This window comes from Acanthisitta chloris, unplaced genomic scaffold (genome assembly GCF_000695815.1).
Source record: "Acanthisitta chloris isolate BGI_N310 unplaced genomic scaffold, ASM69581v1 scaffold3455, whole genome shotgun sequence".
NCBI classification, from domain to species: Eukaryota; Metazoa; Chordata; class Aves; order Passeriformes; family Acanthisittidae; genus Acanthisitta; species Acanthisitta chloris.
Genome location: NW_008673004.1, coordinates 153,396 through 173,233, shown reverse-complemented (window position 1 = coordinate 173,233; position 19,838 = coordinate 153,396). Strand labels below are relative to the sequence as shown.

Here is a 19,838-nt window from a genome sequence, read left to right as displayed (position 1 = left end):
AACACCTGTCTGTGTAGGGAGAAAGGCACATGCTGGATGCAGCTGGAAAGGAGAATGCACCCAGAGATGTGCTGGATGTTGCGTGTGCTCCTATCACAGCAACTTGTGTGATCCTTTGTATTGGAGCTCAGTGTGTTCATGACAAGGTTTTTCTTATAGGAGTTACAAATAGAGCTGCTTTTGACACATACTGTAGCATTTTCCCCAGGGCAAAATAAATTAGTAATCCAATGTGGAGTTGTGTAAAGGATCCTCAGCAAAACAGAAATCCTACCCAGTGTGCTTTAAAGCATCGTACCAAGTTCATATTGCTGTCCTACAGAGAGGGAAATTTGGTCTGTTAATTCTCTTTCTTTCTCCACTGCCCCATTTATCCTCCATTATACATCTATGACCTGAGAACAACAGTATTATCCCATCATCTTCCCCTTCTCTAAAATACAGGTTTATTTATGGTATAATATCTGCCACATGGAGACACTTATGCCTCTAAATGTGGGATTTCCATTGATTTCAGTGGAAGTAGAGGGATCAAAAGCTTATCCTAAACTGTACTTACTGGCAGATAAAACGATATGTGATGACTATATGCTCTGGTTTGTTGGTTTGGTTTTTTTTTTCTTATTTAGTATTGTTAAAAACAGTGATTTTGTGAAGATGTGTTTAAATATCTGGCTGAATGGGCTAAAAAGCTATTGTAAAACATGATGCCTTTTTAAAATCATCTATCTGAAATATATAACTGTAGTTAGATCTAGTATGTCAGCTCAGATTAGCAAAAAAAGCATTATGTGACTTACATATTTCTGAAGGCAAAACAAGAGCCTGACTCCAGCATCTCAATGCCAGGCCTGTAGAATATTGCTTTGTAGCTAGTTCTACTGAACATGGATGACACCAAACACTTAAAATCATGGATTGGCCCTGAAAACACTTGCAACGTTCCTACCAGACTCTAAAGATAATATGAAAAATAAACCTGCAGTACTTGTTTCGTTGTTGCCATTGTATCAGCTTCCTTGTCTCTCCTGCTGCTTTTGATTGTGTTTTACCTTCATGGTGGTGTTGTCAGCCTAGTGGTGCTCTGTCTGACTCTATGTCAAGACCTTTTGTTATTCTATCTGGCTTAGTTCATTTTTCTGAAAATTATTCTTGTACTAAGTTGACTTAACCTGCAGTGATTTGCTGCTTTTGAGTAATGTCATCCTCTGATACACACTCCCTGGAAAAAATAAAAATCAGTTATGCCATCTTTTCCATTTTTTACTAGATAAAATTTTCTTCTTGGTAGAACATCATAAGATGAACTTGTGTATGGTAATGGAAATAAATTAGTAGTGTCTTTCACCTTGAGGAATCCCCAAATCCATTACTGAGGACCTAGTCTGACATTTTTTACTAGTGCAGAAATTTGATTTTTTTCCCTTTGGTATGGAGTTTGTTTGAATAAAGAGTGCAAAGTCAAAATCTGCATAAATTAGGAGAGATAGCATAATTCTGAAGTGGGAAGATAATAACTGAAAAAGCATGTGGCAAAATTGAGGAACAGATATTATTTCATTTAAAGGTTCTAGAATAAACTCACAGAAAAGTCAAAGGATATTTTACTTGTACAGAAACTGACCATTATAGTACAATTGTGGTTCCATTGAAATCATCTTAAGAATTTCCTTCAGGGTTTTAATTTGTATTAATAAAAAAATTCCAGAAAAAGTTTATCTTGGAAAGATGTTAAGGGACATGGTAACACTGTCTGTAAGAGAGATTTCTCATTCTCCAACATGCTGACTGGGATGAATTGGCATGACTTGAAGTGAGTTACATTTGAATTCCAGTTCTGTCCTGTCTTATCCAAAATCACAGAATCAGAGAATCACAGAATGGTTTGGGTTGGAAGGGGCCTTAAAGATCATCTAGTTCCAATCCCCCTGTCATGGGCAGAGACACTTTACACTAGACTAGGTTGTTCAGAGATCTATCCAACCAGGCCTTCAACACTTCCAGGAATGAGGTACCCACAACTTCTCTTGGAAAACCAGTGAGACACCACTCTCACAGTAAAGAATTTCTTCCTAATATCTAATCTAAACCTACCCTCCTTCAGCTTCAGGACATTCCCCTTTGTCCTATCACTACATGCCCTTGCAGAAAGTCACTCTCCAGCTCTCTTGTTGGTCCCCCCAGGTACTGAAAAGCTGCTGTAAGGTCTCCTTGGAGCCTTCGCTTCTACAGGCTGAACAACCCCGCCTCTCTCAACCTGTTTTTGTTGGAGAGGTGCTCCAGGCCTCTGATCATCTTCCTTACCCTCCTCTGGACTTGCTCCAACAGTTCCATATCCTTCTTTTCTTGGGAACCTGAGAGTTGGATGCAGTACTCCAGATGGGGTCTCAGGAGAGCAGAGTAGAGGAGCAGAATCACTTTCCTCCACCTGCTGCTCATGCTGCTTTTGATTCAGCCCAGGACACAGTTGGCTTTCTGGGCTGCAAGTTCACATTACCATCCTATTTTGAGTTTCTTGTCAAGCAACACTCCCAAGTCTTTGTCCTCAGGGCTGTGCTTAATCCATTCTTCCTCTCAGACTGTACTTGTGCTTGGGATTGCCCCAACCTAGGTGCAAGTCCTTGCACTTGGCCTTGTAGAATTTCATGAACTCCACACAGGCTCACCTCTCAAGCCTGTCCTGGTCCTTCTAGATGGCATCCCTTCCCTCCAGTATGTTGACCTCACCACACAGCTTGATGTCCTTGGGAAACTTGCTGAGAGTGCACTCAATCTTACTGTTCATGTTGCTGACAAAGATGTTAAACAACACCAGTACCAATACTGACCCCTGAGGAATGTCACTCACCTCTGTTCTCCATTCCCAAATGAAGTGGTCTGGTTAGCTTTACTGAAGCAACAGGGGAATGTGAATCTCGTTGCCTAAAGTTTTCATTTCGGAAAGTTTTCTATTTTCTCCAAAACAGAGAAGAGACCCAAATGTTGACTTGTCAAAAGTTTTCATAAAACTTTAATTTAAATCATCGATTCAAATCCCCTGCAGTGTTCAAAATATGTACATTCAAATGCCAAGAAAAATGTATTTTACTTCATTGTGCTCTGCAAAAGACCTAGTTAAGATCTTTAGGAGTTTTAAGTGGTAAAGTATTCAAAAACTTTAGGAAACTCATTTTGTGTAAAAAACAGTTTCTAAAGAGGCCTAGTTAGGAGTTTTAGGAAAGATAAGCAATAAAAGTATTCATAAAGTTTAGGAAACTTGATCTGTGTAAAAATCAACTTGTAAATGAAGAGCTCAAATTCACTACTGCAAAATTAATTAGTATGATTTGCTAAGGAATTTTCTCAAGCAACTGATATATTTTCATCAGAATAGTACATGGTCTAGTAGGTTTTATTTTGTTCTAAATTCTGTAAGAATTAAAGTCACTGCAACCCAGTGTTATACTTAACAGTATGTTATATTTGGAAAAAATGAATTTATAACTCTGGCTTGAGTAATGGCCTAACTCAGTGCAAAAGGAATATTTTTTGTGTGCCTGAAATATTGATGTTCCTCTTCAGAAGAAGTAGTTAATGTAATGAAAGTTTCAAACCTGTTCAGGTTGCTTCTAAATCTCATTTCAGCTTCTGGGAGTGTTTCCCAAACCAGATTATTTAGACTGTAGTGTAAACCCAGTAGGCATGATAACCATGCTACCACAGACCATGGCACCTTTTAAAAAGCCAGTAAGAAGTTACATAAAACTTTCTTTATGTCAGGTAAAATCAAAATCTTCATCACGGATAATTTTATTTTTTTGCCAGAGGGATATTTTTTTCTAATATCTTGTAGAATAACAGTTTAAGATGCTGCTGGGAAATTTATGAATCTCTGAACTGCAGAACTCCTGCATGCATGTTTTGCTGTCTTAAAAGTCTGTTGTTGCATTCCTTTTGGGTTTCTAGGTGATAATGAAAACAAGAAGATAGTCTAGTTTAAACTTGCTGAAAACCAGGTGGATATTAACAGGTGTTAGATATTAGGAAGAGCCGTCTGGATTTTTGAAGCTGTTGATTCTGCTGGGAATGTCAGCCTCAACTTTAATAATATCTGTAACAGTCAGCATTACCTGTAGTTTGGGGGGCTTATTGTGCCACATATGGCAGCACCTCTACCTTTCCTGTTGCCTTTGAGTATCTTGCTAGGTGCAGGAGCTTCTCTGTGTTGTGAATTCCTCACTACTAGTTCTCTCATACTGCAACCTTTATAAAAGGTAGATAAGTGGTAGATAAAACCTCATTATGTAAGAGAATAGCTGATTTCCCAAGGCACATTCTAGGTTTTCTTTGAGAGTTGTTTGAGAGTCATTGCTCCATTATGAAGTGGTTATTCTCTCTGCATGAGAAGGAATATGTGTCTGTCAATAGATGGAGAAAATATGGTGGGAAAAAAAATTGAAAAAGCATGCTGGTGACTCTGTTCACATCTAATCTTGATATCACCTAATCCAGATGTACAGATGTTGTTTAGTAGCAAGTCTAATGCTTTTGCTGTCCTCTCTGTGGACACAGATGTTAGCAGAGCAAGTCAATGCATTGAGTGTCACTGCCAACCTGGGGCCTTGGAGCCAAGACCTGGTACTGTCCCTGTCTCTCCCTCTGCTCCAAAGAAGTTCACTGCCTGAAGTTTTGGTTTGTTTTTTTCCTTAGTGTTTCATGACATTTTCAGAGGCATGGGTACCTGATGCTTTCAGTGTCACTCTAAAGCCCATATTTAGTACATTTTTAGGGCAGACCTGTAATATATTTGAATAATAGGAACTGAAATGTTAGAAATTCATGTTCTGTAAGAACCTGTTATCATCTTGTTCCTATTTAAAGGAGGAGAGGACAGAAAAATAGTGGCATGTGACTTTTTAATTCAGAATATAGTTGGTGTCATTTTGAGCCCCTGTCACTAAGTGCCTGAAGCTTTGATGCTCTAACTTCACTTCCATTTTATTTTCTATTTCAGATAAATAGACATCAGAAACTTAGCCAACAATTAAACTTGTTTAACACTGTACTTAATTTTTACTGGGGCCTTGAAGTCTATTCTGCTCTCAGAATGAAGGAGCCACAATTTAGATGTCTGTAGGCTATTAACTCTAGCTGTACTAGGTGAAGTCTGAATGGAAGTTTCCAGTTGTGACAAACAGGACCTGGTTTTTAAATGTGACTAAGAAGAAAAGTATTAGCTAAAGAATTAATTATAAAATCTTGTTAGTATCCCAGATTAATTTTATCTTTAAGTAAGATGACAGCACGAGTTGAATGATGCAAAGCTATCATCTATAATATCATATATTTCTCTTTAATCAATTTTGTTCACTGTCTGCCTTGTATTTACTTCTACCTAAGCCATCAGGCTCGACATTAAATCTGATTTTTTTTCCAAGCAGCTTACATGTTTAAAGGTTGTTCTTGGACAGGAATTTGCCAAATACATAAGAAAAAAAGTTGGAGCTAATTCACAAAAGTCATGGAGCCACTGAACTTCTGAATAAAGTGGGAACACCCTCATCCTGCTCCTCCCTAGAACTTCTCAGAACCTAAACATTCATTTCCAAGATGCTTTGGCATTAAAGAATGAATGGCAATTATTAGTTTTTGGGAGCAGGAAACAATGAAAGAAATGGTTCCATTTCAACTAAATTGTTTCCTCCCCTCATTTTTCACTTTGGCAGCCAAAGAAAAATGAAATCAAACCAAGAAACCCAGCACAACCAGAATACTCAACTCTTTCCTTTATTGCATTAAGCATATGCATGTGTTTGTAGTTTAAAGCATTTAAATCATGAGTGTCTCAGCACATGATCTGTTGTGTACGCAAGTACTTTTTATATGCAGTTCCTGTACGTAGGCAGGTGTCTACTTTTGCACATGGGAGCATTCATCATTTCTGTAGCTGCAATTTAGGAGGGCCACTGAAATGTAACCTCTGTTATGTTCTTTTGGGGAATTAGAAAAAATATTCTGAATTATAATCTTGATGTATAACAGATTGCAGCTTGAATCATGCATTACATTCATCCATTTTACTAGTATGAACCCTTTGACTTATCCAGGCTTTTTATTGATTTTGCAGTGGTGTAAAGGAAGAAAAGACAACTGTTGGAAGGAAAAAGTTTCTATACAGATTCACTTGTCATTTTCTTTTTTGAAAATAGTAGACTTTAAATATCATGGTAATACATAGTCATGGCTAATCTGCTCTTCTAACCCATATCCCCTTGGAAAATCTTTCATTAATAATGTGACTTCTATGAGTTAAGGAGAACACTACCTGTTGGCAGTGGCTACACTAAAGTACATCCTTCCATGCCATGACTTCATCATTTTACTCCCTCATCTAGGTGATTTCTGTACAGATTTTGGCATATGTCTTGCTGTATGTTCAAAGGCACTGTAGGAATATGAACTACAACAGGCAGAACAAAAAGAAGATTGTCACATTTATTTGCTTTTACAGTGATATTGTCATCATTTATAGTAAAGGTCTAAGAGAAGCAAAGAACTCAACTCTTTGAGCTCAACATAAACTGACGAGACTTCTAACACACTACTCTGTGCAGAAGACAGTGGAGAAAGTTGTTGCTGTTTTAATGTAAATGGCCTCTGATATCTAGTGAACTGTAAGGCAGATTGATTATTTAATCTGAAATTGCAATAGTTGTATAGAAATTATAAGGGAGGTGTGACAGTTCAAAATTGCATTACAGTATGTTTCCTAATAATTGTATTTCCTACTAATATGATTGACCTCAGGAAAAGAAGGCTCACATGGGGAACAGGATACAAATACCTTATTTTAGCAAAGCTCAGTGACTGCTTCCACTTAAACAAATAGGAGACAGAAAGAGTTGCTAAAATAATTAACTAGCATCTCTGAGAGTGTAGTTTCCTTTCCCAGCCTGGTCATGTACTCACTGTTGGATACTGAGGTTTAAATCCACAAAGAATCTCAGGCACCTGCCTTTTTTCACATGCTTGGACATCTTTGGTTAAATGCTGCCCAGAGGAATTTAGAAATTGTATCCTTGATAGAGCCGTTGAGATTTGCTTATCAACTATTTGTTGATAAACTGTTGATAAAGCTACTGGCAATAAAACCTAATCCTAGGTTTTATTGCCAGTAGCTTTATATATTTGAAGGCTCTTTCCAAAAAACCAGGGATCGTCTTTCAACCTCAATTGGCATGTCAAATTACCAGTGTGACAACTGGTCAGTATAGGACTGTGCAGACACTCTGCCTCCTTGGCAGCATCCTGTTTTGAAAACCACAGTTGATGCCAAAGTCATATAGAGGAGAGCAAAATCCAATGGAGCACTTGGAAATTAATGCAGAGAGTCTAGAATGAGTGAGTCATCTGATTTCAAACAAAAGTAGCTGTGCATAACGCAGTTATCACTAGTTTTCAGTATGACTGCAAAACTTGCATAATTTAAGTTGCTGCATTATGCACCTGTATAAATTCCACATGTGGTATCTTGGTGGCCTTGGTGGGAAAGTACTGCAAGATCACTTCCACCACTCTGAGGTCTTTGAGTGTTCTCACATATACATGAGTGAGGCAAAGAGGATCAAGACAAGAAGCTATTTCCTTTGGAGACTGTATGGCTAACATACAAAGGTAAATCACCATAATACTACAAAAGTTGCTCAAGGTGTGTCTTAATGTATATGGGATCTGGATCCATGATATGACTCTGGAGCTAAAATCCATCTGCTCTGGCAAAAATATTTTTGATGCTATGACAACCTACGTACAAAATCCTGAAGAACACGGCAGAAAAGCTAGAGTAAGACAAGTGTTGTGGTTATAGAAAGCTATGTCTCTGGCATCCAAGATAAGCAGTGTGTTTTCAAAATCAGGCTCATTTCTCCTCCATGTAGTCCTGGTAAGTCTTTGGGAGTCTCCAGCATCAGCACCAGCATAGCTGCAGTTCTCTGTTTTGCAGGTGGCACAGAGAGCAGGTGACACGGCTATTACTGCTCATCTGAACTAGGAGTATATATTGAATAGATGCTCTCATCTATTGAATAGAAATGTGCATTTACTAGAAAAGATTATCATTGCATATAATTTCTGTTAAATTAGCTTCTTCTGATTATGAGCTTTATCAGGAACAGAAATAACCAGCAATCCTCCAGCAAATAGTTTAAATGAGTTAGCTTAAAAACTGCATTAAACTGTCTTATCTATCAAGTGATGCAATCAAATAAAAAAATTATGTGCTCATAAATGAACTAGGAACAAATGTACAGAGTTGTTATGGCAACTGAAACACTGAAGTTCAAATTATGGATCCCAAATTCTTGCAAATAAAAGTAAATTAATTTCCAAGGTAATTGGAATTTCTTCCAAAAATTATTTATCACAGCATCGTCTTTTATAGCTTCAACAGAATTGATTTGATGGCTTTCTAATGAAATGTAATTAATCAAGAGGAAGGTTTTAGTGGCTTATGAATTACTATCATCTTGATATATAACTTCTACTCATCAGTTGCACTTGCTGTACCATTCCTGTTTTTTCCATTCGTATGACTTTATTGGACATATATATTTTGTACCTGACCAATTAGATTGTGATTGCTTTATTGTAGTTCTTTTTTTTTCTAATCCATTGAATCCTACTTAATACATGCCTTTCTTTCTCACTTTGGAAAAATACTTCTTTTTTATTCTAGTGTTATTTGGCAATACATTTAAATGCACTTATCCAAGGTGTCTGTCCCCTATGGAGCAACACATGCTACTGCAGCAACAGCATTAATGATCGTGAAGCTTTTTTTTGTTTTTTCAAATAGTTTGCTAAACTGGATGCATGTAAAGCACTGGATTCCTTGGGAAAATAAACCTAGGAATTACAAAGCTGCATGGCTGCACTTTTAATGGGATTTGTGACTATACTGGGGCACTTTCTCAAATCTCAGGGACTTAATGGTGTGGTTACTGTGCTCTGTCAGAACATGATTTTCAGTCTGTAGAATCAGAACAGCCATAAGGAAAATGAGGGTTGGGGTTTTTTTTTTGCAAGGGAATAGACCAACAGACAGAAAAGTTGCTTCTATCTTCTGCTAAAAATCCAGTGAGGCAAAGGTTGCAGTTCACCCATTGAATCTGTGTCTTTGTATGCATATATAGTTTGCACAGAACTTCCACATTACTCTAGTAGAATTTGCACAATGTCTAGAGTAATTTCTATAATTTTTCTATAATTATAAGATGTGGGACTGGGCAATATTTCAAAAGTTTATCTAATCTCTCTCTCTATTCCTGATGTTTTCTAATTTCGTACTCTGGTGAGGTAGAATAAACAACCTCAATGGTTTGTATAGTTATCTTTACAGAATTCTAGCATCATAAACTTGTTGAGGTTGGAAGGGATCTCTGAGATTATCTGGTCTAACCCCTCTGCTCATGGAGACCCACCCAGAGCCATTTCCAGACAGCTTTTGAATGTCTCCAAGGATGGAGACTCCACAACCTCTCTGGGCACCTGTGTCAGTGCTTAATCACGCTCACTGTAAAAAATATGGTTTCTTAATATTCAGGGAAAACCTCCTGTGTTTCAGTTGGAGCCTGTTGCCTCTGATCCTGTCACTGGGCACTGCTGAAATGAATCTTCTTTCCACCTTTCCTTCAGGTATTTATAGAAATTGATAGATCTCCCTTCTCTTCTTCAGACTGAGCAGTCTCACTTCTCTCAAACTTTCCTCATAGGGTAAATCCACCAGCCCCTTCATCACCTTCATAGCATTTTGTTCAACTCCCTCTAGTATTTCCATCTCTCTCTTGTACTGGGGAGCCCAGAATTGGACCCAGTATTCCATGGATAAACTCACCAGTGCTGAGGAGATATAATAAGGGAATTGTAGCACTCTATCCTGTACATTTATTTATCCTTGTCCTTCCTCTTTCATGTCCTTCCTCCAGGTCTCTTGGAAGACAACTCTTCACTCTATAAGAAGACTCCAAAACCATTTTGTTCTCTTTCTCAGTTTTATCTTTTCCAGAGATAAACCCAATTCTTTCAATCTTTCTTCATTGGTTACACTTTCTAAGCAGCTTATGAGTCATTTCTGCCCCTCTTCAAATTCAGTTTTAGTGGGTGTATAAATATGAATATAACATCCAAAATTAGACATGATATTCTTCCAGATTCCACCAGTGCCAAGTATCAAAAGAATTACCTCAGTGTCTTCTGTTTTCCCATTCTGAATACAGCCTAGAATTAGTCTTTCCTATTTTGCAGTGGCACTGCGTTCTTGTTTTAATTCCCCAGAATTCCCCAAGTCTATTCTTTGATATTTGGAAATCAGTTTCCATTTCAGTTTTGTACCTTTTTTGTGGGTTTTGGTTTGTTGGGGGCTTTTTTGTTTTGTCCAAGGAGTACTATTTGCACTTGGTTTTGGAGTATTTCATCATATTGATTTCTGAACATTGCTCCCATCAGTCAGTGTCCACTCCCTTCCTTCTGTGTTATCTGCAAAATTTTTTGTGTTTCTTATTTGACCATGAGAGCTAATGAAAATATTGACTGTGGACCCATCATATCTTTGTGATACATATCACAAAATATTCCCTGTTTGATAACTACCTTTTGAAAATGGATTCTTCTAATTGGATATGTACTCCCATTCTTCCTTACAGTGATTTTATCTGCACTGGTGTTTTCTTTTTTACATTGAGACAATGTCAGCTAGAAATGTATAACAGTTTTAACAAAGGTCAGAATGTGCTAGATTTTCTCTTTTCTTTTATCCACTAAGCCAGTTACCTTGTAAAAGGAGGAAATTACATTAGTTTGACATGATTTGATTTTGACAAATCTGTGGTGGTTGTTTGCTATCATTTTAATTATCTCCAAGTTGCTTAGAAGTGGAAAGCTCAATAATTTTTTTGATATCTTTGTGGATATCAAAATTAATTCTCTAACTTTCTGAGTTCTGGTTATATATATGCACACACACACACACACACACACACACACATATATATATGTGTGTGTATTTATGTATAGGCAACAGGTTTCCCTTGCCATAATAATCTGGAATCTCCCTCATGCACTATGATGATTATTAATAATAGTTCAGAGATTTTGTTATATGCTTTCCTGAGAATTTCATTATCCTTGAACTCAAACCACCAGCTCCTTTCTCCTCCTTTCCTGGCTAATCTGCCTGAGATAGATAACATGAATGAAGAAAATTTCACTTGTTCTGTAGAAAATACTTTTCTTAAGGCAGGAGTGAAGCTTTAACAGGACTTGGCTCCTTGCCCTTGAACATATTTGCTGCTAAGTGAATTTATAAAAGAAATGTGGCAAATTTGTAAAGTTTTGTGGAGTCTAGAGAAGCATTCACTGAGGTAGGTGCATAGGCACATGGGGACATCTGCCTTATGTTAGTGTCTTGTATGGAGAAAATAAAAGATTTTAAAAAGAGGTACAGGTATTTAGCAGGCAAAAGACACTTCATGTCTGTCAGCAACTCCAGTCATATTGAAGCAGGCATTGTGGAAAAAGCATCAGACCACCTAAGTAGTCACTTTATTGAGCATGTAACTACCAGTGAATAAGATTATATGGTGACAGCAGCTCTCAGGATCCAGCTGAACCAGAAAAAGGAACCAAACCCTTAGGTCTCAATGAGAGAAGTGGGACCACACACCTGTGTGCACATACAGCCAGTGGACTGAGCCACATTTTTCAGTTTTTGTGTGTTGCTTCTACTTCTAGCCATGGGTACATTTAGCAGGAGAGAAATTACATGTTCCAAGTCCTTTAATCTCAGAGCCTTACAAGAAAAGAATAAGACCTACAGATGAAGTGCATATGCTTTTGCTCAATGAAGTGCACTGCTGATGGTGTAGTTTCCTGTGAGCATGAAGTGTTTGGTCATTATAATGTGAGAAGTATGGGCAATAATGTATAGAGATCTAAATCTCTGTTCTGTGCATGAGAAGCAAAGGCACTTGAAAGGAAAGGAGGGAATCACTGGACATCTTTAGTCCCTGTGACTATTTCTCAAGCTCTTTGGTAGGCATCAGAGCTCTACATCCATCTACCAGGGAAGATTCTTAGTATGATGGTGTTGCATCTGTGCTGCAGAGAATCCACCATTTCCACACTCTGGTCTACCCTAGTTCCACTTTGAACCTGGTATTCAGGACAAGAGAAACAACTGTGCACAGCAGAATGCTTTTAGCAAAACTTTACCATTCCTGCCGTGTCTGGATTTGGACAAAGTTGAGGTCAAAACAAAAGGAATGAATTAGTTTGGAGAATGCTACTAAAGTTTGGAATATGAACTCTGTGCAGTATGAACTGCACAGAAATTGTTGGCTTTAGAATCAGCCTTAAATTCTTTGGCAAGTAAGTCACGTAAGCGTGATACAAACCACAAATATATTCGACTTTTGCCCAAATAGAGTCTTTATCCTTTCTAATTTGTTGCTGGATGTCATACTTACCCATTTTGTTTTGGAAATAAGGATTCTGACTTAGAAAATGTTGGCTGCTTTGAAAGTACAGCTTGGTTTTTAAAGCAATGAGATTTCCTTTTTTCTTGTTTTTCCCCACAAAAATTGTACAGATTGTGGCTGCTTTTTGGATGGGACTATCTGCAATGAAGAGGAAGTTCTGAGTTCTTCCGCACGATGTGTAGATGCAGTATATTCCTTAGAAATTAATACAATTTCATGATACTCCCCTGAGTTTAAACAATAGCAAATTGCCAACTGAAAACTGTAGAAATTAACAAAAAAACACAACCCAAATAATTGAAGAAGTTGCACTATAATCATAAGGACTGAGTGTCAGAGCTGGAAATTGAATCTGGTGATCCTGAGTTCTGCTCCCCGATTTGAGCTCCATGTCAAAATCTGAGACCTCTGTCTCTTTAATATAACAAGATAATAGACAAAAATGTTGAGTTCCAAATTAGAAAAGGTTGTTTTCAATTAAATTTCTGGGAAAAAAAAATCTCAAATATATGAGCTATATATTTTTATTAAATTTCATATACAATTGACAAATGTTTCCTAACTAGATGCATTGTACATGAAGAGGATGAAAAGTGGAAGAAAAATTAACCTGGGACCTTTTAGCAGAGAACTGTGACTGTGGAAAGAGAAATATAGAGCTGAAATTTTGAATCTCAGATCTGTATGATATTTCTTTGCAGTGAGAGTTTACTTTTGATCTTTTTGTTCAGAGTCTTTGGACATATTAGCTATCGTTCGGACTGGGAACTGGTGAAAGTGGACTTCAGACCATCCTTCCCCAGGGAGTGCACTGATGATGACTATGAGTCTTGGGAGCTCACAAATCTACAGGTATTCATGGTCTTAGGTTCACTGCCTCAAGTTTTCCGTAGCTTTCAGATTCATATAGAACTGTGTGCTAGGAAAATGTTTCCAAATTGGTTTTGGATACTACATCCCCAGCTTAGTCTCCTTATGTTGATATTTGCTGATTTCACAGTACTTTAAAATGAGAGAGGATTTTGTGTTCCCTTTGGTTCTGTAATCTGTGTCCTAGGAAAGGGAGAGGTTTATCTGGTGGGCTGACATAATAATAGGTGGTCCTGCTGGATTGGGAAGCATAAACTGAAGTGTGTAATATTGATAGAAGCAATTTCAACATGCAGCAGTGATGTGTTCTGCCAGCTTCCTGACCACATACTGTACTCATATATAAATTGCCATAAGTCCATTCCAGAAGTAACGTAGGATCTCAGTGGACCAATCATGTATTGGAGTTCAGTTGTTTTGGGCAATACCATTTCTGCAGTAATGCATAAAGGCTGTGCTAATCCTGGGGTTCTGGCCAAATCCAATTTTGGGAAGCTAAATTCTCTGTACAATGTATTGATTAAAGAGACCAATACAAGGGGGTTTTTTTATTAAATGTAATATGTCATATTTATTCATAATCCTTATGATTATTATGTTTTGATTCTTCCAGTACATTTGTTCTTTTGCTCTCTGCAGGGTTGGTTTATTTTTTGCATGCTACTCTGTGTTACTTCAGCCCTCATTTGTTAGTTCTTGTGCCTAATTTTACACTTCTTGTTTGGGGCTTTTGTGTGTTTACAAAGAATGTTATGCATATCTGAGCCTAAAGAGTAACAGTGTCTTGGGATATTGGCATCAAAATGTGTTTCAGAAATTAGAAACTATCAAATGACTTTGACAGAGTGCTTGCAGCTGCCCAGTTACCAGTGGAGTGTGTACAGATAGGCTTCACTCTACCTGTGTCTGCATGGTTGGTGCTTCAGGTTGCTGGCCAACATGAGATATGGTGATTTGTAATTTTTAAATGGCTAGCTAGAGCTTTGTGCCTAGATTGTGCACACATAAAACAGGGGTTAAATTGAACTTGAATTTTTATGTACATATTTGGATTTGTGCCCTGGAAATGTAGCCTGTTGTGTAACTCTGCAATGACCTGTTAGTGGACAGCAGTGGATACAAGAGCTTCCTATACCTATATATTTGAATATGAGGGAGTTGATCTGAGTTTATAGTCTTGGCAACAAGACCAACCTTTCTCAGGACAACATGAGGTCATGTCTGTGTGGTGTAGGTTACAGCACAATAAATCTGATGCTTTGATATTCAGGGTGATCGTTGCATCATGGGCCAGCAGAGAAGCTTTCGAAAGAGAAAGATTTCATCATGGTGCATTAAAGGGAGAAGTTTCACATCAGCTCTCACATCCAAAGTTTGCGAATGCATGAATTCTGATTTCTTATGGTGAGTCTGCCCATGGACCTTTTGATTTATTGCTAGTAAATAGCTGCTTAGAGTTTGAGATGGGTTTCTTTTCCTCATCTTGCCCAACATAGCCACATATACACAAATAGGTGACCTGTTATTTGAATAACAGGTTACTTTTGCTTTTGCCTTTGTTTAAAAACATTGCCATGTTTAAGTATTTGTTTCACCTGACTGCACAAATTCTGATGTATTTCTCTATTGATCAAGACTTGAAAAATGACCATTGGATTAATTTAAAAGGCAAGCAAACTCTTTCTATTCGCAAATGAAGGAAAAAAAAAGAAACTAAATGGTTGGCCTGAGTGGCAAAGGAAACCTTTAAAAATATAAGCTACCAAGGGAATTAATTTTGCAGAAATGACAATGTAATTACAACCAGTTTTGCCCCCAAGTGTACACAACTCCCACTGACATGAGAACAGAACTGGCTTCAACTCATATGTTCATCTGGTAGAATAACACTTTAAAAAATCTATTTTTGAAAACTCTACTTACATAGTCTCATCCCCCCCAAATTAGACTGCTGAGTGAAGTGGGGATACTAACACTCTTGGTATTGATGTTTTGCAGTGATTATGGGTTTGAGCGCTCTGCATCTCTGAAGTCAGAGTCTAGCAAATGCTTTGCTGACTTTTGGTTTAACCCAGAAGCACCTCCTGAAGACTGTGTGCTGGGGCAGGCATACACCAGCAGCACTGGGTAAGCTGATTTTGCATTTAACTGCCTTGATGAGGCTTCCAAAGTGGGGGAGAATATTCCAGCCAGTGGCCTCAAAAGTGGTTTGAAAGAAATTCACCTTTCAGTACCTAAAAGGGAGGCCTACAAGAGAGCTGGAGAGGGGCTCTTTACAAGGGCACAGTGATAGGACAAGGGAAAATGGCCTTAAACTGAAGGAGGGTAGGTTTAGATTAGATATTAGGTGGAAATTATTTACTGTAAGGGTGGTGAAACACTGGCACAGGTTTCCTAGGGAAGTTGTGGATACCCCATCCCTGGAACTGTTGAAGGCCTGGTTGGATAGGGCTTTGAGCAACCTGGTCTAGTGTAAGGTGTCTCTGCCCTGGTTTGGAACTAGATGATCTTGAAGGTTCCTTCCAACCCAAACCAGTCTATAGTTCTCTGAAGTGTAAATAAGGCAAACTGGAAAAAATGGGAAATGCCGAAGTTCTGTCTGTGACCTAGAACATGTGCAGAAGCTTCCTACAGACAAATGAAAGAGAAATGTTACTTTTCATGATCACAGCAGTTCAAAAACTAATCACTTTGAGAAGAGAGGAAGCTGTCTTGTTTGCAGCATTTTTAAGTATATTTTTGGCAACATTTTGTAGCCATTTTTGGACTTCTGGTCCATTCAGAGCCTTTTCTTTTATCCTGTTGTTTGGGTTCTGAGCAATTTTTAATTTGGACCCAATGAATTACTCTGAGGAGCTGGGAACATCTCACAGAACTTCCCAGTCTCTCACTTCCATAAGGGTAAGGAGTTCTGTGGAGAATAGATTCTTTTCCTGACCATATGGGACACTGGGAATGAAAGGAAAGCTTTAGTAATTGTAAACAATACTGCATAGAATACACACTACAATGTAGTCTGACATCTGTGCTGAGAATAACTTGCAGCTGGCATCTATTCTAGCTTATCATAACACCATCTCAGTCAGTTGTGGAGATGAAAACCAAATGATGAAATGTCCAATCTGGCAATAGAATCATGGTCTCTGTGTATATTTGCCTTACTGGGGAAAATGATGCCTTTTGGGTTGTGGCTGACAGCTGTGATATACAGAATGGGAATTGAAAAGAGTGAAATATGATTCTGAATTTAAAGGATGTTTAAAAATAACATACCTGTGTGAACCTGATCTGTAAATAATTATTGTACACATCCAACTGTTTCATTATTGGCTCTTTAGAAGTGTTAGGCCTTTCAATCTTTTATACTGCTATATTAAAGAAATACTTTAAATGTTTTAAGGAATTAATAGATTGAGAGCAGCAATTAAGCAACTAGTTCTGGGTTAATGCAGAAGTTGTTTGTTCTAATTTCTTTCTGATTTTGGGGGCTTGAACCAAGACCTCTAGACCATTGAAGACTGTTGAATATTGTGAGGTGATGGCAGAGAGAACAGCAGACTATCTAGCTCCTGGAGGGCTAGTCAAGCATGTTTCTAAGTTTGAAAAGACTAACTCTTCCAGTGCATGCAAGTGAAATCCTTATCATGCTCCACTTCCTCTTTCTTCAGCAGGTTTTACTTGGCAAATGTAGGCAATGTCCCCAACCAGAGTACTTGGATTGTGAGTTGTTTTTGATCATCTGCAATCTTGTCTGTTTGTGACCCCAAGGAAAATGCATTAGCTACAATCACACTTGCATTTGGTGCCTCTGGTGGCATTCTTTTGCTTACCTCCAATTCACTGTTCTCACTGCTTACTGTTTTCACAGGTACAGGAAAGTTGTTTCTAATGTGTGTGAAGGTGGCGTAGACCTGCAGCAGAACTTAGCACAGCATATGTGCCCATTAATTGCCCCTAAGGGACTTCAGATCAGCATCAGAGAAGAGAGCCTGGCTGTTAGGCCTGGGGAAGACATCACCTTCATCGTCAGACAAGAGCAGGTAGCAATGAACATTGCCTTCATGAAAGTTTAATTGCTGTTTTTAGGGTTTATTTCACTCCTGCCTGCTTTGCTACTGAGTGAAGATTAATTTCTGCTTGATACAAAGATTAATGGCTTTCTAAATACTCAAACTTCTGTTTTCAAGTGAATCAGACAAGCCAGTAAACTCAGTGAACCACCATGTTCTATCTACAGAACAGGACTTGTCTCCTCTGCAGCAAGGGCAATGATTTCTTGAAAAATCAAACAACTGAATTACCCAATATTTCAACTGCTGTATCAGAGAAGAACAGAAATACAGAGAACATGAAATATTTAGGTTTAAATATTTTTGAGAATCTTTCAGAGCAGAATGAGGCAAACCTTTACAGAGATCAGCAAATAGCACAGCGTAAGAACATTTATTATATGTTAGTTGTGTTGTCAAAGATACAGGGTTTTTTCTGTTTATTGAGAGAGACAATGCCCGAAGGCCCTGACCAACAGCAGTGAGTAACTTTTGGATGAATTGTTTGCTGTGGGTATGTTTTCTCATGCTTGTTTTTTAGCATTGGGCTATAACTGCTGTGCTCAGGTTACCAACATATTGTACATCCTGGCTAACCCCACAGATTCCCAAGAACTTGAAGAAAGTTCACACATTTTGGCAAACCTGTGCAATATAAATCAAGCACTTGGGATTTATTTCTGTAATGGAATCAAGAAGGTTACATGGAGAACACTGGGCTGCTTAATGCTTCTCAGGCTCTGAGTCCCAATGTATGCAGTGCCCCAACAGTTTGTGTGGCATGTTCTGCTGCCTTCTCTTTTTAGAATTTGTTTGGAAATGTTTATTGTAAGCTTAGACCATTTGGTTGCAATTTGGACTCTAATGATTTTGATTGGCAGTTTGGCTTTTTTTTCCTACTGAAGCTTTCATGAATCTCTCTGGCAATATGAAAAGCATTTAAAATTATTCACAAATCTTCAGAAGTGAGGAATCTTGAAGGGAATCCAGTGTTGTGTCTTCTGGTGAAGTCTTTGCTCAGTACATCAAAGACGAAGGCAGATTTAGAAGAAATGTAGCAGTTTGGTGCCCTCTATGGCCAAGAATAATATTTAAACTCAAATGTCCTGAGCGTTGCTTAGAATTTAATCTGTATGAAAAAGTCTAATGAGAATTCATAGCAATTAGCAAGTTTAAGAAATAGCTCTAGTACAAGAAAGCAAAACATACCACTTTCTCTAATAAATAAAATTCATTTTCTAGTTTCTGTGAATGCATGTTACTGGGTGCAGAAATGCCAGACATCAGGGAGTAAAGAAACAGCTTCTAGTGTGTTTGGGCAGTGTGCAAGTGTCCTTAGGGGGGAAATTTCCCCAAATTCTATTGGGTGAATATATGAAAAAATAATGTAATGACAATCTATTTTTTATGGATGTGTTCCTTATAGATTTAGCTGCCTTTTCCCAACGTGACTCTTTTGTTATCTGCCCACTGCTCTCTGTCTTTCCTGGTCAGAGAAATAGAAGTGCCGTGGTGTTTTGAAGGGAGCACTCTTATCTTTATACTAAGGAAGCTATTAGAATAAAACATTAAGAGAAGCTTGCATCTACTGGCTTTCAACACTGGTTTCTGTCTCACCTAGAAAAAATATGCATGTATACTTGTTAGCATAAGAAAGACTGAACAAGAACTGTTTGCAAGCTAATGTCATCTAAAGAGATTCTGCTTACTAACACATTTCTGGCAAGAAGACATCTCTTGTGCTTTAAACTTTAATAACATATTATCTCCTCTGCTAAATTCTACTCATCTGTTGTCAAAAGAAAGATGTTATTTGGAAGAAACTATTCAGAGTGAAGAGGCTTTCAAGGTCCTTTATGTGTCTTGAAATATGGTGCTTAGGTATTTGATAACCCTAAAAGTTCCGTCTTATGGGTATTTTTTTACATTATAAACAATTCTCTTTCATCTGATAAAACATGGAAGAAAATCAACCACACTGCAAAATAATAAAAGGAGGAAATAATAGCATGTTTTCCTTCCTTTTGTAATGCCAGGGTACATAAGTTCTAGGCATGGTACTTCCTTTGATTTTCAAAGAATCGTAGAATCAAAGACTGCCAAGTTGGAAGGGATCCCAAGGATCATCTGGTCCAACGTGTTGGCAACAGCATGGTCTAGGCAAGATGGGCAGCACCTGTCCGGGTGAATCTTAAACATGTCCAACTTTGGGGAATCACTAGTTTCCTGGAGAGATTATTCCAAAGATTGGTGTCATTGTGAAAAAAAATTGCATTAGTGCTGCCTTTTGGGATTGGATTTTGAAATAAACCTATTTCAGAGTGGCTTTTGGAGAAGTGAAGTGATTTTGGAATACTTTGATGGGTGTCAATTGTTCTCTGCTATGATGGCCTTTTACGTCTCCTGA

The 19,838-nt window shown here is 38.0% G+C and overlaps 1 protein-coding gene across 1 annotated transcript in view; it reads left to right on the top strand.

Annotated features, from left to right (window-relative positions):
• SORCS2 (sortilin-related VPS10 domain containing receptor 2) overlaps positions 1-19,838 on the top strand; it is a gene marked incomplete at its 5' end in the record, with an annotated part of 91,325 nt that overhangs the window by 43,000 nt on the left and 28,487 nt on the right. Inside the window, 4 exons of the mRNA XM_009074728.1 lie at positions 13,244-13,364; positions 14,653-14,786; positions 15,381-15,509; positions 17,251-17,422. Coding sequence (XP_009072976.1) covers positions 13,244-13,364; positions 14,653-14,786; positions 15,381-15,509; positions 17,251-17,422 — 556 coding nt within the window. The remainder of the gene's footprint in view (positions 1-13,243; positions 13,365-14,652; positions 14,787-15,380; positions 15,510-17,250; positions 17,423-19,838) is intronic.